The 22266-nt window shown below is 36.4% G+C and overlaps 1 protein-coding gene across 5 annotated transcripts in view; it reads left to right on the forward strand.

Moving 5' to 3' along the window:
- Positions 1–22266, forward strand: part of LOC142350844 (cilia- and flagella-associated protein 70-like) — a 111855-nt gene that overhangs the window by 25534 nt on the left and 64055 nt on the right. For all 5 annotated transcript variants that reach the window (XM_075402813.1, XM_075402817.1, XM_075402814.1 and 2 more), the window contains 4 exons: positions 1298–1483; positions 4522–4655; positions 4773–4909; positions 5593–5796. In XM_075402813.1, coding sequence (XP_075258928.1) covers positions 1298–1483; positions 4522–4655; positions 4773–4909; positions 5593–5796 — 661 coding nt within the window. The remainder of the gene's footprint in view (positions 1–1297; positions 1484–4521; positions 4656–4772; positions 4910–5592; positions 5797–22266) is intronic.

Consider the following 22266-nt stretch of genomic DNA (forward strand, 5'->3'; position numbering starts at 1 on the left):
ACATTTTTGCGCGTTGACTTCGCTGTACTTGTCGACAAAAGTAAATAAGCGAATTGCAATTTTAGATTGTTGACTTTTTGAAGTCAATCTGGACAATAATTTCAGCCGTTTTGTTTTACTTTTATACCAATCAACGAGTAATTATCAGCAGTTTATTAGATCCGATTTCAGAAAAAGGGCAAGTATACCTAGAGAAAATCTAGATAAGTTTGATACTTCTCCTTAAGAATCTGTAAGCTAAGTCAAACGTGAAATCTTTAACTTGCCCATTAAATCGTGGAATTCACAATGCAAAATCTTGCCTAAAGTCGAGGCATGTTCAAGTTGAACAGATTTTAAGTTGAGCTCAATTTACTGCTGTTTACAGAAAACTGACCAACTTCTATTTAGGTTTTCTCTGTAAGTAGATCAATTTTTTAATATGGATCTATTAAACTTCTAATGACTATGATTCTAATTCTGCGAGTGATATAAAGATCAAACTAAACGGCCCAAATGTTGAAAGTTGACTTTAAAATAAGACAATTTTAGCATATAAAATAACAATTTGTGCGTTTACTGTTAACGAATGTATTGTGAATGCGAGCGGAGAGGCAATGTCCAACCAACCCGACGTCAGCTTTCGATAACGGCGTCAGCTTTTGTGCTCGTAATCGAAAGGCAATGATGGTCGTGCAAAGTTCGCCGCGTTAATTGAAGTAGGCCTGCGCATCGTAAATTGATTTGGTTCTCTGCGTATGTTGAAATGATTTAATAACTCGCTCCTTTTTCCAGTTTTTGAATCGGAGCTTTATTGCAGAACTTAACAGCACTTTGATTGTTAACTTTGTGAATACAATTGCACTCAACAGTAATTTGCCAGTTTTTAATGAGTATCTTTAGCAGTAAGTTGAGTTCCACGTAAAATCTTGTTGATCATGCTGCCATCTTTTTGAACAAGTAATTGCATAGTAAACTTCAGAACTTTATGATCAAGGTTAACAGAATTCATGTGGAGCTCCGCTTACTTTTTTATGGAAAAGTGGCAAAATGTGGATTTTATTTTACTTCAGGGCATTTAATCATTTCTCTTAAGTAAGTTTTGTCAACTTAGGTGAATTAAAGTTGTGCCGATTCATATAAAATATGAGGAAAACCGCAATCGAATAGTTGCTGAATTTGCTCTTCAAAAGCTGGCATTATTATGTAATTTTGCTATTTAAGCGTTTAGTTTTGTTAGTTTTATTCACGCGATAAATATTCACTGTCGAAATTCACGTGAACTTGAAGTCAATGTGTAAAACCATCGTGTTTTTAGAAATTCCTGAGCGAGTTGTATGTGTTCCTAATTGACGAAATGCACAAGGGGCTGGCCAAAGTGTTGACTCTCGAAGATCAAACACCAGTGCCGGAACCTCTTACTGATGCCGACCAGTTGAAGCACTTCGCCAGGGAAGCTGAAATGAACAATAACATGAAATTGGCCGACCAGTTCTACTTGGAGGTAACTGGTTAGATTTTTGCTGTCGTCAACAATAATTGAACCGTTACTGTTTGGGACGCCGGATCATCATCTTTAACGTGCAGTTTGCAGTTTAATATGATGATCTTTCTAATTTTGCTGATTTTATTTAATATACTGACAGTGTTTTATTTAAGCTAACTGACAGTGTGTGATGAAGTAAACGCACAAAATACAGTTTTACATCGTAAATTGCCTGTTTTTGAAGTCAATTTTAGTCAACATAATTTTGTCGTTCCTTTTCAATTTTATATCAATGGACGCTTAATCATCAGAAGTTTAATGGATCCATTTTTGGTAAACTGACTAGCTTATTTAGAAAAAATCCAGATAGAATTTGGCCAGTTTTCCATAAGCAGCTGTATCTGGTTTTAAAATTAGGGAGTAGTAATGAACTGATTTATGTGACTGAAGTTTCTGTTGTGTTTTTGAACTAATAATAATTGCGCTTGCATTTATAAATCGCTCTCAAACGAAGTTTGTAGCAATTATATTAGTCCTGTCGGTCTTTATTTATGCGATTTTTCGCTTGACCGATTTTTCGTCGGACGCTTTTGACTTTTCGTCCTCAAAAACGGGATAAACAGGTAACGCCCAGCGGGCATTAAGTGCTCTTAGAGCCTTTCAGCTGTTGCCCCCAACCCAGTGTTGCCCCCCCCCCCCCCCCCCCCCCCCCCCGTGGCTAGCTACTGACGAAGCCAACCGCTCGGCGGTCGTTTGAGAGCAATTCGCCCGACGTTAGTCGGTTATGTTTAGGTGTGTAATGCCGTAACCAGGTTACAGATCGTTTTTAATAGCCGCACAGCGATAGCTGGGGATATTATTGGCCTTCTCTTGGTTTTTTACAATTCAAAAAATTGAATTATATTGGTGCGCTGTGTTTTTTTTAAGATGTGTTCACACATTTTTCAATGACTTTGATCTTTCAAAACGGGATGAACAGGTAAAGCCCAGCGGGCATTAAGTTTCATTGGAGGCCCAAAGTGGGCTTTAGCAGTCCTTCAAGTGCTTATAGTGGTGCAGCTGCTGGGATGGCCTTAGTTTAAGGTTAAAGTGTCATTTTTAGGTGTTTTTGGGCTCAAAATGGTGCAATTTTTTATGTTTTTTTTTTGTGATTTATTGTTTTGATTAGTCTTAGGTTGAAGTTTTTAAAAGTTGATGAAGGCCTTTTGCGAGACAAAATGGCCTGTTATGACCATTTTATGAGCTATATGTTTTGGTACTACAAACACAAACACCGAAAATGATACTAATTTTTGCAATTTTTTCTGGTTTTTTGAAAATTTTTGTTATTTCTAGTTTTTTTAGAGGTGTCACGAAACCTTCTCTAGGGTTTGATAAAGGGTTTGATGATAGATTACTGCATAGTTTCTAGTGGTAATGAAATGTTTTTCAACTTTTTGCCATCATGAATTTTTCCTATTTTTTTTTACCAAACTTGCATTTTCATATTTTTGACATTTATTAAAAGTTGTTTGAGTCCCAGGAGTCAGAAAATATTATCAGGGGTTAGATAATATGTTACAGAAAATTTTTTAGCTGCCATGGAATAGGTCTCAAATTTTGAATATCACAAATTTTAGCAATTCTCTTTGACAATATTCGCATTTGTTTTCAAGTTTTTGAATATTTTTCGTCATTTTTTCAGTTTTTTCCAGCTTAAAGGACCAGGCAATCTCCTTTGAGGTTGGTTAATAGGGCACTGCATAGTTTCTAGTAACAATGGAATGGTTTTAAGCTTTATGATGTCTCACATTTTAGCATTTTTATTGATAAAATCTGCAATTTTTTTAAGGCTTCCTAAAGTTTTTGTCATTTTTTGATATTCGTCCATTCTCAAGTGCGAGAAAAGATATTCCATGTTCTGATAAAAAGTTACTGCATGGTTTTTAGCTTCCATGGATTGTTTTCAGCAATTTAACTTTTCGAATTTTAGAAGTTTTTCGATAAAATTTGCGATTTTTTTCAAGTTTTTTCCAATCTTTTGTATTTTATTCATTTTTTTCTTGCCTCAGTAGCCAGGTGACCTCATCCAGGGTTTGATAGGTTGTTATTAAATAGTTGCTAGGGGGCAATTGAATGGTTTTCAGCATTTTAATAGAACGAATTTCTATTTTTTGAAGTTTGAAATTTCTAAAAATGTTTGCCTATCGATCTATGAGCCAATGAGTTTTTTAAAGCTTGGAATTGATTAACTGGATAGCCTCTAGAGACACAGAAATTATTTTGAAGATATTTATATCACGATTTTTAGCAACATTTCCTTATAATTTGCAATTGATTTGTTTCTAAATTTTTTGTTCATTTTCGAGTTAATCGATCTTAAAGGGCCAATGAATATTTTTCAGGTCTTGCTTATATAATACGGGACAGATTTCAGAAACAAAAATTCATTTTTAACATATTTTCGAAATAGGTATTTTTAAAGGGAAAAAATTTTGCCTTAGGTTCAAAAGTTTCAAGAGTTTTAGCAATGAGTATATTTTTGTTTAGTTCTGATTCTAGTTTTTCAATTTTTTGATGATTTTGTTTTTTTCTGGCTGGCATTGTTCAATTGATCTGCTGGTGAGGTTGATTACCTCTGAGTTTTTTTCAATTCTTTGAATTTTATTTCAGGACTGGTCCTGCTATGTTTTTTTATTTCGTCGTCGCGATTTTTGTTACGACCATATGACGTCACAACCACTTCAAATCTGCTTTTTGTTCATTCGTTCAAGCAATTTCATCTGAAGTGCGTGCGTGACGTCATTTTTTGCTCTTAGTGGAGCGAGTTTTTGTTCATCCGCGTGATTAAATTTTTGGTCACACTTTACTTACCTCACTCTCAAAAATGACTTCCTCACTTTGAAATTGACTTATAACATATCAGCCTTCAATGAAAAGACGAGTTTTTTTGGTCTGTCTTTTTTACTGTTTTTTTTTTCGAGACTGCAGATCTACGAAGCTATTGCGGCTATTTTCTGGGAATCTGCCAGCTATGTTTAATTTATTTATTAAACAGTTGATTTTTGTGATTTCAGCGGATCTCGCGTAACAGGAAAGACCCCTTGTACTGGTTCGACTATGCCTGTTTCAATCTATTGAGTGGAGACATAACGAAGTCTGTTGAGTGTACCAAAGAGTGTGTTGCAATCGACCAGAAAAACCTCAAAGGGTAAGTTGACTTAATGAGTTTGAAAGGCTGCATAGGAGAGAGCTGCATCCTATATATTAAACGCGTGAGCTCTAAAATGGGACAAAATTTTAAATTGAAAATGTGATCTGTATTTAGACTGTTGCTGTATGGTATTCTCATGTTGGTAGACGAGAAGTTCGACCAGGCTGAGATTTTCCTGGAAGCAGCCACCAACTTCTATCCCGATTGCGTGGAGGCATGGACTGTTCTTGGACTCTATTATGATTCTATTGGTAAGTCGTATGATGGATTAAACTTCAAGGTTCCTTGTGCATTTTAGAATCCGCTTTTCATCAAAATTTCATAATGTGCAACCATAAGAGGGTTTTCGTAACAACTTTCAGAAGGCCATTTACACCGGACATATGGCTGAGCTTTTGTTGCTTCAGTCAATTTGAGTATAAATTATAGCAGCACAGGGCTTGTGCAAATTCGTTAAACGGGAGGTACTTTTTACTTGGATTTGGTCATTATTAATTGCTCTCAAATGAGAACCAATTATTGCAAACATGTCTCTTTTTTATGCAAATGTTTTGCTTGACCGTTTTGTGCTTTTCTTTAGAATAATCTTTGACTTCTCAAGTGTAAGGTCAATTATCGGTAATTTTACTAAAAGTGAAATGAAAAGTGTGCCAAAATTGTGTCATTTTTTGAACTTTAATTTGTAATATTGGTATATAATAACCTCTAATGATGTCATTTGAAGTATCAAGTGTTCTAAGTCCCCCCTCCTTCAGGCTAATCCCCTCGATTGAAATAGGCTGCAATAGTTTTGGAGCTCCCACTTGTCGTTGGGGAGCGATTCTCCCGACGCTAGAGGGGTATGCTGAGTAAAATCTGAAGCCAGTACTTTGCGTCCACATGGCTTGCTTTAAGCGAGAAAATTTTTGTGGATCAAAGGAGAACCTTATTTCAGGAAATGACATTGGACACGAAATGGCAATAGAACAAGCTGTGAGAGTGAATTTGCAGTTGACGGCCGAAGAGCACAAACGGCAACTGGAAATTGAGCGAGCGGAGCAGCAGGCAAAAAGAGAGTTGGCAGAAGCTGAAGCGGCTGCCCATGCCAAAGAAGCAGCAACAACCGCTGCGGCCCTAACTACTTCGGACACTCCGCAAGGTTAATGGGGCACTGCACTCTCTTAATTTTTAGGCACTTTCACTTTCCACCCTGAGCAAAACGTTTGCGATACTGCGTCAACACACTATTAATTATTGTGCTCTGATAATTGATTGTATACCCTCATTAGGGCGACTGACCATTAAAATTATTATACACCACTAAAATGGTGTACCGGAGGGAGTGAACAGTTCCGAAGTTTGTGTGAGAGACATATATTGCCTCAAGTAAATTAAGCTCGAGGAGTGACTTCACTTGGCGTACTGCTGTGGTACACGGTGGCTGCCCTGCTTGGGGTCAAATTTTCACGTTTTTAAAGGTTGAAAGAATTCAAAAATTCACTAACTCTAACTGGTAACCTCAGTTATTCACATTTTTCAGTATGAATTGTAATTGGCTTTCAGTTAAAGCAGCGTATATTTATGTGCTCCTATTGTTATACCACCGATAGGTCAAATGTATTTTTCTCCGCGAACGGTCTGATGAAAGCTCTAGTCGATTTGCGGTCGTGGTTCTAATTGCTCAAAGCTATTTCTAGAGTAGACCTTCTCAAACTGCAGAAACTATTTGACAATTTATTTCCAAGAGTTGTGTGCTCTTCCACGGTTTTGGGTGTGAAAAGTTTAAACTGAACTAGCAGACCCGCAAAACCATAACAAAATCATTTACACGAATAAGAGGTTTGAAAGAGGTTAAGGTTTCTGTTTCGCACCGACTCGGGCTCGAACCCATACCCCTCACTTAACAGCCATAGGTCTCACCACTTACGCTAACTTTGCGTATTGCACTTGTCTTTTGCTCTTTCTACAGCAAATTTCTGGACAATGGCTTTTGTGACTCGCTTGTTTTTGCTATACCGCACACTTAATGAGCGCAAAAAATGAGCATAATAGGAGATTAAATATGATGGCAAAGGGCGTCTCAAAAAGCATTAATTATGCGCTAGGTTGCATGATTAAGGACCCCTAAAACATGTTACGACAGGAGCAATGTTACAGATTGTGCTCAATTGCGACTGATGTTTAATATAATAAAGGAAGATTAGACAATATGACTAAAACTGTTCAAAACATTGTTTCATAGCGATTTTATGGAGAATGGTAATAGAACTGAAATCAACAGCTGTAAAATAAAACAACCTGTGGTTATCGTATGGATGACAGAGAGAAAAATATATGATTTTTCCAATACAGTCTGTTTAAAGCTCTTGGTGTATTCTGTTTTGGCCTCCCGTTTCTTGGGGTGACTATTTGCTCAACTGGTTTTCTTGATCATTGTGAGAAGAGAAAAATAGAGAAGTAAACAAAGGGAAAGAGAGAGAGAGAGAGAGAGGAAGAGAGAAACGGTAAGAAGGAAAGAAGAGATAGATAGAGAGAGAAAGAGAAACGAAAAAAGTGGACGAATTACACACACACACACACAGCGAGAGAGAGAGAGAGAGAGAGAAACATAGAGAAAAACAAAGGAAAAGAGAGAAAGAAAGAGTAAGAAAAATGATTGCTCTAAAATTCGTTTAGGGGCAACAATGCTAACAGGAAAATCCCAGTGGTTTACGAAAAACCATCGTACAAAGATTGGAAAAAAACGAAAGAAAAGAGCAGGAGAATGGAAAGAAGAATTGCTACAAAGCGGGGAAAATATGCCTTTTTTCATCCCCCAAACACACACACATACGGGAACATAAACCAACTCGCGTCGCATGGTGTTGATTTGAAATTTTTATGTCTGCAAGTAACTGCACCTGACTAACAGTCTTTTGTCCCAGGTTGGGTTCTCACCCATCTACTTTGAGCCTTATAGGTCATTGACCTCTCTCGATTTGTTCGCTTAACCATGATGCTCAATGCGGCTCTTAAACATGCGCCTCGAGAGGCCCCTTAAACATGCAAAAAAATTTTTGTACCATTTTAGAGCTCACGCGTTTAATAAATAGGAAGCATTAGCATTTTTCATCCCCCAAACACACAGGAACATAAAAGACTCGGCGTCGCAAGAAGTGCTCTCGAACAACAGGCGGCATGGTGTTGATTAGAAATTTTCATGTCTACAAAAGGAAAGGTACCCAACACGGGTTCGAACCTTCGACCCTCAGAATGACAGTCCTCCATCTTACCAACTGCGCTATAACGACTACATACCACCGTTTCTCACAATCGCCTTAATCCTATAAAAACATAATTCATATTGAGAGCATTTGAGGTCACACAAAAATCAAAAAGGAAAGCTTGAAGAACTTAGTTGAAAGCTAAGAGTGTCCTAGAATAGCGCAGAATCTGTAAAGCCAAAACTTTGCAAAAAAAACACGTTTACAATAAGAACTTTTAATTTACTTCGGGAGCATTCAAAAATACGTATTACCCAGGACAGTAAATCCTCTCTCTGGGCGAGTATACTTTCAAGCCCTCTTAGCCTCGTGGTAACTGCACCTGACTAACAGTCTTTTGTCCCAGGTTAGGCTCTCGCCCATCTACTTTGAGCCTTTTAGGTCATTGACCTCTCCCGATATGTTCGCTTAACCATGCTGCTCAATGCGGCTCTTAAACATGCGCTTCGAGAGCCCCCTTAAACATGCAAAAATTTTGTCCCATTTTAGAGCTCACGCTCTAAATTTAATATATAGGAGGTTTAAATTTATTGATTTCACGTTTGTTCAGCAACGTTGAATGACTTGACTTAAATTTAAACACATTTTTTGTTCGTCATGCGGACGAACCGTTAGTTTATGGGACCTGTTTTTTTCGACAAAAGGTGATGCCTTGAGTGCTTGTTAGTTGCTCTTGGAGAGAAGCACTTATTGTAAACGTGTGTATCTTTTATGCAAATTTCCGCTTGATCCTTTTTACGGCTCGAGTATTGAGATTCTACAGCATCCAGCTCGCCAGGCGAATCAGAGGAGAGCGAGCTTAAGCTATCAGCTCCCCAACTCAAAAATGGCACAACTTTTGTTTTCGAACATTGACTTCTGTTTTCGAGCGTTGACGGCCATTTTCGAACATTGAACTTCAACAGTAGCTTAGATTGTAATGTATAGTATTTAGGATCTGGTGGTAGTTTTCAAGGTTAAAGGGTCATCTTAATTGCTCTCAAACGAAGTTTGTAGCAATTATATTAGTCCTGTCGCTCTTTTTTGGATATATTATGTTTCGCCCCCCCCCCCCCCCCTGCTTAATTTTTTATGACCACCAGAAGCACGTGCTATTCAAAGTAACGTGCTATTTAAAAACATAATTTGTAACTGGGGGTCATGAAAAACACTGGGGGCCGAAACAGAATAGATCCCTTTTACGCAATTTTTTTGCTTGACCAATTTTTCGTCTGAAGCTTTTGACTTTTGGTCCTCAAAAACGGGATAAACAGGTAGCGCCCAGCTGACATTAAGTGCTCTTAGAGCCTCTCAGCTCTGTTTCAGCTCAAACTGCTTTGGAGACTTATACTTATGGTGTGGAGGGCGGTTCTTAGAGGTTGAAGAACCCTCCATTGTTGACTCCCCCACTATTGCCTCCCCCCCCCAACGCGCTGTTGCCCCACACCCACTGCTGCCCCCCTCCACATGAGCCCCCGGCGCATCCCCCCCGTCGTTGCTACTGACGAACAACCGATCGCTAAAAACAAACACGCTATTTTATTTTAATTTTACAATGTTTTTCAAGATTTTTTTGTATTGTGTCAGCCCTAGGTGTCAAGGGCTTGTTTCAGCCTTAGGTTATACTATGTTACTGCATAGTTTCTAGGTGTAGTGGAATGGTTTCAACATTTTAACATCACGAATTTTATTCTTTTATGAAACTTGCTTTTGAAATTTTGTCGGTTTTTGGGTTTCTCCAGCCTCAAGAGCCAAGGAACCTCCTCTAGGGTTTGACAATAGGTTACTGTATAGTTTCAAAGGTAATGGAATGTTCATGATTGCAACACCACGAATTTTAGCTTTTTTTTTTTACAAAATTGCCAATTTTTTTTAATTTTTGAGATTTATTGTCATTATTCAGGTTTTTCAGCCTTACAGAAAATCTCCGTTAGCGTTTGATATTAGTTTACTGGAAATTTTTTTTGGCCATGGATTAGTTTTCAACTTTTATTAGCACAAATTTTAGCAGTTTTTTATGCAACTTGCAATTTTTTTCAAGGTTTTTGAAATTTTTTGTCATTTAGGTTTCTCGGTGGTTTGATTATAGGTTAATGCATAGCTTCTAGATGTAATGGAATGTTTTTCAAGATTTTGATATCAGCAATTTTTAAAAGAAATGTTAGCAATTTCAAGTTTTTTGAATCTTTTTTGAATTTTGTATCATTTTTTCCGGCAACAGGGTGCTAGGGAACTCCTCCAAGGCTTTTTTTAATAGTTTTGAGAGTCAATGCAATGGTTATCAGTATTTTAATGACTCCAGCTTTAGCAATTTTTTGATAAAACTTTTTTTTTCAAATTTTCGGAAAATTATTATCATGTTCCAAGTTTATGGATCTTTATGATTCAGTTAAACTATTTAAAGCTTGAAATAGGAATACTGGATAGTTTTTTGAGACAGTAAAATGATTTTGAAGATTTTACTATCTTGAATTTTAGCAGGATTTTGTGAAAATCTGCGATTTTCAAAATTTTTGAATATATTTGTCCTCTGAATTTACGGATCATTACTGCCCAACGAAGCTTTTCAAGTCTTGCAGATGGGTTACTTGACATAACTTCAGAGACAAACAGTTTTGAACATTTTCACTGCAAAATCTGGAAGCTTTTTATTAAATTTTGCAATATTCTGCAAATTTTTAAAATCTCAATTTTTTTATTTGGTTTATTTGCTAACAAGGCTAGAAAACTAAAAGTTATAGAGTCGAATCAAGCTAAAGCTAGCCTCACTAAACCTTGGCTAGCTACTGACAAAGCCAACTGCTCGACGGTCGTTTGAGAGCAATTAGCCCGACGTTTGTTGGTTATGTTCAGAATTTTTTTTATCCCATATGTTTTGACTTTTCGAGTGACTTTTACGCCCTTGAATTTTTGCGTTTTGCTTGATCTAAAGTTATCTCTCATGTACAATTTCGAGCAGCTGAACTCAATCGGCGGAAATTTAGTACTAAAAGCCAAATGATAAATGCGCCGAAGCTGGTGTCTTTTTTTCACTTTAAATCTTAGTAGTGGTATATATATATATATATATATATATATATATATATATTATATATATGAATATATATATATATATATATATATATATGGAATATTATATATATATATATATATATATTATATATATATATATATGGAATATTATATATATATATTATATATATATATATATATATATATATATATATATATAAACCTCTAATGAACTTATTTGAAGCCCCCTAATTTTTCTCTAATCCGATGCCTGAATATTTTAAGTCCCCTTCAGGCTTACCTCCCCCAAACTGAAGCAGGCTGCAATTGATTAGGGCCTCACTAGTTCGAGAGCATTTCTGCCGACTGTAGGTGGTTGTTATCGTTAAATTGTTCTGCGTATTTAAAAACAGATCAAAAACTTCAATGTTTTTGATGATTTGAGTTATCAAATTGTTGTCCTGTTTTTTGTTTCCTTTGTTATTTCTTTATCTCTCAGAGGGTACTGTAATCTCCTGTTGGTTGTCTTGTTTACTCGATTAAACCAGGCAAATTGGGGAGATATTCAAGGATTAAGACTTACTGAAACGAAAGGTTTTTGAAGTGACTTTCCAGAGTGAATTCAGATGCTCAAAAATGAGTCAGCAGTAAAATTTGGAGATAGGGAGCATGTTTTTTTTTGTGCTATTGTCGTGCTTGTGAATTTGGGAGCTTTCTGTGTACGAACTGACGTATTTGAATCAATTGAGTTCCTTATTGAAAACGGCTTGATTAATGCCTGTTCATCAAGTTGTGTTATCGAATGTCAGTATGACTGTGGTTTCGGTGTTCTCGTTGAGAGCAGAAAATCTGTCGTACGCATGGAGAAGTCTATTTTAGAATACAATTGGTATTGCTGTTTGGATAGATACTTTGGGAGCTGTGTGAATAAGTCAGAGTCCAGTTGCCGATATTTTTGCTTTCTGCAACTATCAAATTTAAAGAGAATTGAGCTTATTGAAAATTGAATAAACCTTTTACATTTGGCAAATTGTTAGAAGGGGAACTGCAGACGATTTTCCATCATCTTCGTTAAACATGCACAATTGTTAAATTGGCTAAAATGTGTGCAATTTAAATGTTACTGAGGGATGTTTGCTCCAGTTTTCTGCCTTGCTCTATTTGATTGTGATGCGCATTTTTTAAAATTTCTCAGGTTCGTTGGGAACAAAATTCTTTCCGTAATTTCAAGGACCGAAGAGATTTATCTCTCTTTCTCTGTCCAAGTACTGATGCGCCATGATGCAAATAAATGTGGTTTTGAAAGAATTGTTTGGAACGGAAAACGATTCCTTCATTTTTCTTTAACATGCCTCAGACTCAGCAAGATGATGATTTGAAGCTTCTTCTTCGACATCGTTTGCAAATTCTTTCGATTCAGACTGGAAAACTTTAGACTCAAGGTTTCTTTCCCTACAGTTATCTGACTCGTTTCGTAAATTTGGTGAAAGTGGTTGTCCCCATTTTGGTTGTAAATGGGTAATTAATCCCTTTAACAGAGATAGATTTTAATGGTAAATGAATGAATAATCTGTTTAACAAAAGATATCGAAAAGAAAAAACATGAAAAATGATTGAAAAGTATCATATTTTTAAATGTCACTCATAGGGTGACTACCAAAATGCGTATTTTGAGATGGATGCTTGTTACTGTTGGATGAGCTTGGATTGATTTGTTCTGTTTCTAACAATGTATGCCGCGTAAATTCAGCTTACTTCAACTGTACTCCCAGTACTAGCTGGTATCCGATGATGATAACCACAGGGGTTGAAATTTACTTACTTGTATTCGTCTTTTATATTCGTCTTTTTTGTGAAAAAGCCGTTTGAGGGTGACTGGACGGAGTTGCATCGCTGCGAAACATTTAGACCAACAAAATGATCTGGTTAATTACAACAAGCACTAGAAGTCAGTTTGGCCTTTTTTAAGGTTGCTTTTATCTCCGGTTAATTAATGATGAGAACTACCAACCAATATGAATACTACCGTTGAGCGGAGATTTTAATTATTAATAAACTCATTTATGCCTTCATTCGAACAAAGAGTTTTTGAGTAAATCACCACTGAACCAACTTCATTCCATAACAATAGCTCTGATTTTTCTTTGGCGCTTGAAAAACTAAAGATTGACGAATTGTATTCAACCTATAGTACGAATTTGGCTGGGAATAGGACCTCTGCTGCAAAGTTCTTTGATACTTCATTTCCATGGATGTAATAAATTTGCTGTATTGGAAAACCTTTTTAGAGCAATGCCTAAAAATTTGAATGGTTATCGTTAGACTCGGCATCTGTAAGTTATCTCGATTTTTTTTGCTAGTTATATCCTTTCGAGTTTGCTTATTGTTATGGGTTTTAAATTTTGAATTGTTTTTTGGTCCTTGACCAACCCGTACCTCTTTTCCTGAGATAATGCTGGCAGTGAAGAGAGAAATTGGTGATTAAAGTGGTGCTGGCTATTACTGATTATGGTGTTGGTTGCACAGATCCAGAGTAGGTCTTACAGGTTGTTCCTACAAATTATTTGGAGTGTAATTTTACTGCAGTGTCTTACTAAAGAAATCTGATTGAAGTGGTTTTGTAATTCAAGCCTATATCTCTAACTGCCATTTGATGCAAGAATTGTTAAGGCTTACTTGCCATAAAGCGCTCTTTTGCGGTTCTGTGTTATGAATCCCCAATTGTTTAGAAAAATTGCATTGCAGCACAGTCCACATAGGTTGGATTATGATGATAGTGGATGGGGACAAAAAGCTGTTTAAAGAATGGTAACTTAACGGCTTTGTTGGAATAAAACAATTGAGATGGTGTCCTTCATGGAAACCTAAAAAAATCTCTGCAAACAATTCAGCCTTTTCAATATTCTGTGGCCCTTCCAATGTTGCTATGGATGAGCTAATTGTAACAATTAGTAGCAACTGATTTCAAGATTAAGTTGTGTTATTTGCTTCTTAGAAACGTTTTTGTTGCTTCAAGAAACAGTAGCCTAATACGCTCCGTCAATCGTAAACAGCTCGATTGCTGGTGAGAGACTCAGAAAAATTTAATTAGATGGTAAAAGATGCGCCTTTGATTACAGAAATGAAGAAGGCTTTAGGGTGCCTACTGTGATTTTGATATGTCAAAGGTCTCAATGTCTTTGTTTATTTAATTTTGCGGATAGTTTTTCCGGCGTTTTGGAGCCTCCAGCTTGAATATTGTTCTTATCATTCCTCACTGTTTCTGAGAGTGCGGGCTTTTGGTTAACTGTCACCGCTTTAAATTGCCTTTTTAATATATTCATACTTATTGTAAAAGATGGATTTGAGGCGTTTGTACTTCTTTACGTACTAAATAAGGATTCTTCGACAAGAGATTTATGACGATTTAGTTATTAAATTTTTGCTTTGATGTATGTTATGATATCTCGCAGGGGCCTAAGGCATTGCTCTCAATTGGAAGTCAAAAAATGGTCTGTTTTTGCGTTCAAATAGTGAAGTCTTTTAAAAGAATTAGTCTTAAGATTTTTGTCGGCGGCATCGTTCAATCTTCTCAAACTAATCTCGTTGTTAGAATGGCAAAGTTTAAAGTGGTGATGGGTATTTTGAATGGTGTTGGCTACTCAGATCCAGAATAGTTCTTACAGGTTGTTCTTACAAAATAATTGGAGTGTAATTTGGCTGCAGTATGTTACTAAGGAATTCTTATTGAAGTGGTTTCGTTAATCAATCCTATATCTCTTACTGCCTTAATGTCAGAATTGAAAAGGCTTACTTGCCTTATAGCGCTCCTTTGCGTTTCCGCAATATGAATCCCCAACTGTTTAGAAAATTTTCATTGCTTCACTGTCCACATAGGTCGGCCGATGATGAGAGCGGATGGGGCCATGACGCAATTTCAATTTTAATTTCAACGGATATATTGGAATAAGGCAAATAATTTTTTTAGGGAAATCCAAAAAAATCTTCAAAGAATTCAGACTATTGTCAATATTTTGTGGTCCTTCCACTGTGCTTTGAATGAGCTAATTGTAACAAGAAGTGTCATGAATAGGTTGTTGTGCTATTTAGTTCTTAGAAACGTTTTTGATGCATCAATAAACGGTTGTCTAAAGCGCTCCTCAATCGTAATCAACTCGATTGCTGGTGGGAGCCTGAGAAAAAAATAATTAGGTATTAAAAGATGCTCGTTTTATTTCAGCAATAAAGAGGGCTTTAGGATGGCTTTCGGATTATGATCTGTTAAAGGTCACATTGTCTTTAATTACTAAATTTTGCGGATAGTTTTTCCAGCGTTTTGGAGCCCCTAGCTGGAATATTGTTCTTAAGATGATTCCTCACAGTTTCTAAGAGTGCGGGCTATTTTTAAATTGTTACCGCTTTTAATTGCCTTTTTAACTATTCATACTTATTGGAAAAGATGGATTGGAGTCCTTAGTACCTCTAATACCTCTAACCCTATCATACAGCAGATGCCTGCTTGCTATTGTTGTTTTTTATTCTTAGCTCTGGCTCAAGAAACGCGTGATCATGTTAGCTGATGTTAAATCAGTATATTGTTAGCATAAACCTAATATTGAGGGAACAGATTATGGAGTTGTCAGCAAGCACAACTAGCTGAAGTCATATGCTTTGGCGCTATTGTTTCCGTCCGCTACGTGAACTGACACGTAAATGTTCTATTTTAGGTAGTTGAGGTCGGGAGAGTTGCGTTGGACTCTCCACTGATAGTCCTGCGTATGACCTCGTAAACACATTTTTGTGTCAAAGTCTTGGTCTAATCCAGTCTCACACTTAATGAGGACATTAGGTTTTTCAAACTCGGCTGCTGAACTTTTAATTTTAGATATTGAGTCTATTACTGTTTGTTTGATAAAAATTATTGGTTTGACAGCGTTCGGGTTGTAACTCGCTCGTTACGATCCGATGAGGTTGTTTTTATCTCTTGATTGTTTGCTTATAATGGTCGGGCTTTTTGAACGATCCCACTTTTTAGTGCGGCAGATGTAGTAGTAGTTGTAGTAGTCCAGTCTTTCTTTATCCACCCTTTCTTTACACAAAGGTGGTGGCTCATAGCATCTGTAAAGTATCTTCCGCCCAAACCGCAATTGAAAATAATGCGTCCAGAACACGCTCTTGATTTGTCGATCTTCAACTCTAACCGAGTACTTTGCTGCAAATCCATTGATTCATTCAGATAAAATATTGGAATCTGTAGAATATCTTCAGCCCTAACGGGGCATTTTTTCCAGAAGAATACGTCCAGAATACGCTCTTGATTTGTCGATCTTCAACTCTAACCGAGTACTTTGCTGCAAATCTATTAATTCATTCAAATAAAAAATATTGGAATTAAAATAGCTTCAGCACTAACCGTGCACATTAATGTCTCCTTGAATAAAAAAGTTCTGTGTTTGATCGCGCCTCAAAAGCCAGAGGCCAGTTCTCTGATATTGCTGGGAATTGGGTCAAGTCCATCATTACATAAATGCTTACCGGAATTGAACTTCTTCAAATTGACAAAAGGAACATTCAACTCTCTTGCAACATCGCTATAACAATTGTTCAGCCTCCTGACAGCTTCTGTTCTGCCTTTTCGATCAATTAGCTCCATAGTTTCCACTTTAATAGAATGAAACTTCAATTGTTGCACCAAATAGTACATTCCATCCGATTGTTGTTGGACAATTAGCCGTTTGCTGTTATCATACAGGTTTTTAGTACCGGCCATGATTACGACTTGTCGTACTTTCCTACTTAAGAGCTCCTTAAAAATACTATCACAGCATATAGTCGAGATACTTTCACCTGGACAAGAAATGGTCACGCAGTTTTGTACAAAGACTAAAGGCGAACTGAGTATGCAAGAAGTCTTTTCAAACCGTTCATTCGTGTTGAATACAATTCTTCGGAACGGTTTTTGAAATACTGTTAAAGGGCAACCTCTGAAACTGAGGTTTCTCTTGATGTTATTGATACGAGAATTTCGAAAATTGGTGGTAGCCATATCAACCTCTGAAAGCAGGTTGATAATAGCTTGTGAAAAGGAAACTCTTCAATCCTCTCCAGAACATGTAGTGATAGCTAATTTTTCCTCAAATTAATTGGTAAGTTGTTCCATAATTTGGAACCGCGAATACTAAATGCTCTAACACCATATGAGTTTTTAGACCTGACAAGAACGGCTTTCCACAAATTAACTGATCGTTGGGAATCATTTTTAGACTGCAGTGTAATAAGACTTCGAATGTACTCTGGAGCAGGACAGTTATGTATTATCTTGTGAGCAAAGATTAATTTTTCAATTTCAATGCGCTTTTCAACGGGCAGCCAGTGCAGGTTAAACATGAAATCTTTACCCGACTCGTATTTATACAACAAAAAAAGAACCGGTAGGGAGCATTTTGCACTCTTTGCAGCTTCATAATGTCCATTTTACTGATACCTGACAAAAGGGAATTGCTATCATCAAGACGTGAAATAATAAGGTTCTGCGCAGCAACTTTGCTGGTTTCCAAAGTGAGGTAGTGCTTTATTTTGCAGAGTTTTCGAATATCGACGAACTGTTTATCTGAATAAGTTTTTTTCGCACAATTTGCATGAGCTCAAAATAGAAAAATTTGAGCATCTTCGGATTTACTGTGTTGCTTCTCCACCAGATTGTGAATTTCAACGAAATTGGATTCTGATAATCAAATTGGACCGACAATCTATCCTTCTTATTCCCTGTGTTTGCTGTACTTTATTTGGAAACAAACGATAGGCGTCAAAATTATGGACAATATCTTCATGTAGACAAAAATGGCTTCTTTTTCTGAAAAACTAAATCTAATTGAGCTCAAAATATCAAAATTGGATGAAATACTGATAAAAACTAAATCTAGTTGAGCTCAAAATATCAAAATTGGATGAAATACTGATAAAAACTAAATCTAGTTGAGCTCAAAATATCAAAATTGGATGAAATATTGATAATCAAAGAGTATAACCAAAAGGCTGTCGGACGTTGATTGGCTTCTTTCTTGTGAAGGGTGACAGGTGGAATTGAATGGAGTTGGAGCGCTTCAACATTTTCAGACCAGCTGAAATGTTTTGTTAATTTGAAGAAGAAAGAATAACTCATAATTGCGTTTTTTAGCGTTACTGCTTTCTATGGGGGAATTATGATAAAAAGCCATCGAAGTACATGTATAACAATTGCATCCGAGTTTCAATACTTCAAATTTCGATTTTCCTTTTTTTGATTTTATATTCTCAATGAAGCCTGATCAAATAATGATTTGAGTTTTAAGTGAACCCGGGAGGAATTCTTTGTTGTTGATTATAGCTGCGAAGCTGTAAGCTGAGCGTAGCTATATTGCGGTGCTCTTGGTTTTTTTTTGTTTCGTCGTCTGACGCTCTTTTTTCGTTTTACATTTGTTCACACGGCAAAGCTGAAAAAGTCAAATTTTCTGAATGACTTCTTCCTCTCACTACCGGCATTTGCGCGCGCGACGTCATTTCTTACTCGCTTTAGCAAAAGTTTTTAGGTTATTTGCGTGATTAGATTTTGATCATACGTGACTTACCTCACTCAATAAAATGACTTTTGCACTTTAAAACTTAAGTTTAAATTGAATTTGTTTAAGATCAAAGGAACTCATTTGTGCAGTAAAGGTCCCTAATAAGAGACTTCTGCGGAATGAATTTTAACAAGCTTTATTAATTTATCGCTGAATGTTTTACCTAGTTTTTTGAGCGGCGTCGATTTTTTTTTCAATTTAGTTCGGTATCTGTTTCTGTCTCTATTATATGACACGCAGGTCTATTCTTTCGCAGCTATTCCGGCAATCTGCCGGCTATGTTTTAGCAAGTTGCAGTCAGAGGAAAATTCAAGTCAATTGATAATTGAGTGTTGTTTTGTAGCAGTGCCTCAAAAGCGATTAGTGATGGTTGTTTATAACTCAATTGCAGTGTATTTCATGTGGCTTTAATTCTGATTTCAAAAACTTAATATGACTGCATATGTAATATGATCTGCAGTCTGTAATATGACTGCATTTTGCTGTTATAAAATCTTGTTAATTGAATTCCTGAATCAATCTGATAGCTGACTGCAAATTCAGTCTGCAGTTGCTTTTTGCCTTTCGGTAATATGCATGCCCAATTTCTTCAAAAAATTGCAATGCTTCTGTAATGACAAGTCGAACGTCAATTTTTTAAGGAAAATCTTGTAGATATTTTTCCAACGTTTTGATGACTATTGCTGATATTTGCTGTGATCTTTGCCAACATGCTTTTGGCGATCAATTACCGCAAAAATTTTACTAAATCGTTTTTATTGTTTTAAATAAATGGGATTTAGGTCCTTTGCACCTCTGTAACTTGTCAGTTGTTCTTAACCTCTGAATTAGTCATTTGTCACCATGCGCATTCTCAGTTGCCTTGGGCGCGTTCTTATAAAAGTATTCAGCAAATCCATTAATTCATTCAGATAAAACAATATTGGAATCTGTAGAATATCTTCAGCCCTAACCGGGCATTTTTTCCAGAAGAATACTTCCAGAATACGCTCATCATTTGTCGAGCTTCAACTCTAGCCGAGTACTTTGCTGCAAATCTTTTAATTCATTCAGATAAACAATATTGGAATTAAAATAGCTTCAGCACTAACCGTGCACATTAGCGTCTCCTTGAGTAAAAGAGTTCTGTGTGTTTTGGGTTTATCGCTCGGTTTTGGGTCAAGTCCATCATTACATAAATGCTTCAACGAAATTGGATTCTGATAATCAAATTGGACCGACAATCTATCCAGCTTATTCCCTGTGTTTGCTGTACTTTATTTGGAAACAAAAGATAGGCGTCAAAATTATGGACCATATCTTTATGTAGACAAAAATGGCTTCTTTTCCTTAAAAACTAAATCTAGTTGAGCTCAAAATATCAAAATTGGATGAAATACTGATAAAAACTAAATCTAGTTGAGCTCAAAATATCAAAATTGGATGAAATATTGATAATCAAAGAGTATAACCAAAAGGGTGTCGGACGTTGATTGGCTTCTTTCTTGTGAAGGGTGACAGGTGGAATTGAATGGAGTTGGAGCGCTTCAACATTTTCAGACCAGCTGAAATGTTTTGGTAGTTTGAAGAAGAAAGAATAACTCATCATTGCGTTTTTTAGCGTTACTGTTTTCTCTGGGGGAATTATGATAAAAAGACGTCGAAGTACATGTATAACAATTGCATGCGAGTTTCAATACTTCAAATTTCGATTTTCCTTTTTTTGATTTTATATTCTCAATGAAGCCTGATCAAATAATGATTTGAGTTTTAAGTGAACCCGGGAGGAATTCTTTGTTGTTGATTTAGCAAGTTGCAGTCAGAGGAAAATTCAAGTCAATTGATAATTGAGTGTTGTTTTGTAGCAGTGCCTCAAAAGCGATTAGTGATGGTTGTTTATAACTCAATTGCAGTGTATTTCATGTGGCTTTAATTCTGATTTCAAAAACTTAATATGACTGCATTTGTAATATGATCTGCAGTCTGTAATATGACTGCATTTTGCTGTTATAAAATCTTGTTAATTGAATTCCTGAATCAATCTGATAGCTGACTGCAAATTCAGTCTGCAGTTGCTTTTTGCCTTTCGGTAATATGCATGCCCAATTTCTTCAAAAAATTGCAATGCTTCTGTAATGACAAGTCGAACGTCAATTTTTTAAGGAAAATCTTGTAGATATTTTTCCAACGTTTTGATGACTATTGCTGATATTTGCTGTGATCTTTGCCAACATGCTTTTGGCGATCAATTACCGCAAAAATTTTACTAAATCGTTTTTATTGTTTTAAATAAATGGGATTTAGGTCCTTTGCACCTCTGTAAATTGTCAGTTGTTCTTAACCTCTGAATTAGTCATTTGTCACCATGCGCATTCTCAGTTGCCTTGGGCGCGTTCTTATAAAAGTATTCAGCAAATCCATTAATTCATTCTGATGAAACAATATTGGAATCTGTAGAATATCTTCAGCCCTAACCGGGCATTTTTTCCAGAAGAGTTCTTCCAGAATACGCTCTTCATTTGTCGAGCTTCAACTCTAACCGAGTACTTTGCTGCAAATCTATTAATTCATTCAGATAAAAAATATTGGAATTATAATAGCTTCAGCACTAACCATGCACATTAATGTCTCCTTGAATAAAAAAGTTCTGTGTTTGATCGCGCCTCAAAAGCCAGAGGCCAGTTCTCTGATATTGCTGGGTATTGGGTCAAGTCCATCATTACATAAATGCTTGCCGGATTTGAACTTCTTCAAATTGACAAAAGGAACATTCTGCTCTCTTGCAACATCTCTATAACAATTGTTCAGCCTCCTGACGGTTTCTGTTTTGCCTTTTAGATCAATTAGCTCCATAATTTGTACTTCAATGAAACTTCAATTTTTGCAGCAAATAGTACATTTCATCCGAGGTTTCTACTGGACCCATTAACCGTTTGTTGTTATCATACAGGTTTTTAGTATCGGCCATGATTATGAATTGTCGTACTTTCCGACTTAAGAGCTCCTTAAAAATACTATCACAGCACATAGTTGAGATACTTCCACCTGGACAAGAAATGGTCACGCAGTTTTGTACAAAGACATCAAAGACTAAAGACGAACCGAGTATGCAAGAAGTCTTTTCAAACCGTTCATTCGTGTTGACTACAATTCTTCGGAACGGTTTTCGAAATACTGTTAAAGGGGCAACCTCTGAGACTGATGTTATTGATATCAGATTTTCGAAAATTTTTGGTATCCATATCAACCACTGAAAGCAGGTTGATACCTTGTGAATGGAAACTCTTCAATTCTCTCCTGAACATGTAGTGATTGCTATTTTTTCTCAAATTAATTGGTATGTTGTTCCATAATTTGGGACCGCGAATACTAAATGCTTTATCACTATATGAGTTTCTAGACCTGACAAGAACAGCTTTCCACAAATTAACTTATCGTTGGGAATCGTTTTTAGGCTGCAGTGTAATAAGACTTCGAATGTACTCTGGGGCAGGACAGTTATGTATTATTTTGTGAGCAAAGATTGAATTTTCAAAATCAATGCGCTTTTCAACGGGCAGCCAGGGCAGGTTAATCATAAAATCTTTATACGACTCGTATTTATACAACGGAAAAATGAACCTGTAGGCAGCATTTTGCACTCTTTGCAGCTTCATATTGTCCATTTTACTGATACCTGACAAAAGAGAATTGCAATAATCAAGACGTGAAATAATAAGGTTCTGCACAGCAAGTTTTCTGGTTTCCAAAGTGAGGTAGTGCTTTATTTTGTAGAGCTTACGAAGTTCATTATAACAGGAACGAGTAACTGAATTT

The sequence above is a fragment of the Convolutriloba macropyga genome, chromosome 12 (genome assembly GCF_964194025.1).
Source record: "Convolutriloba macropyga chromosome 12, txConMacr16.3, whole genome shotgun sequence".
In the NCBI taxonomy this organism is placed as follows: Eukaryota; Metazoa; Xenacoelomorpha; order Acoela; family Convolutidae; genus Convolutriloba; species Convolutriloba macropyga.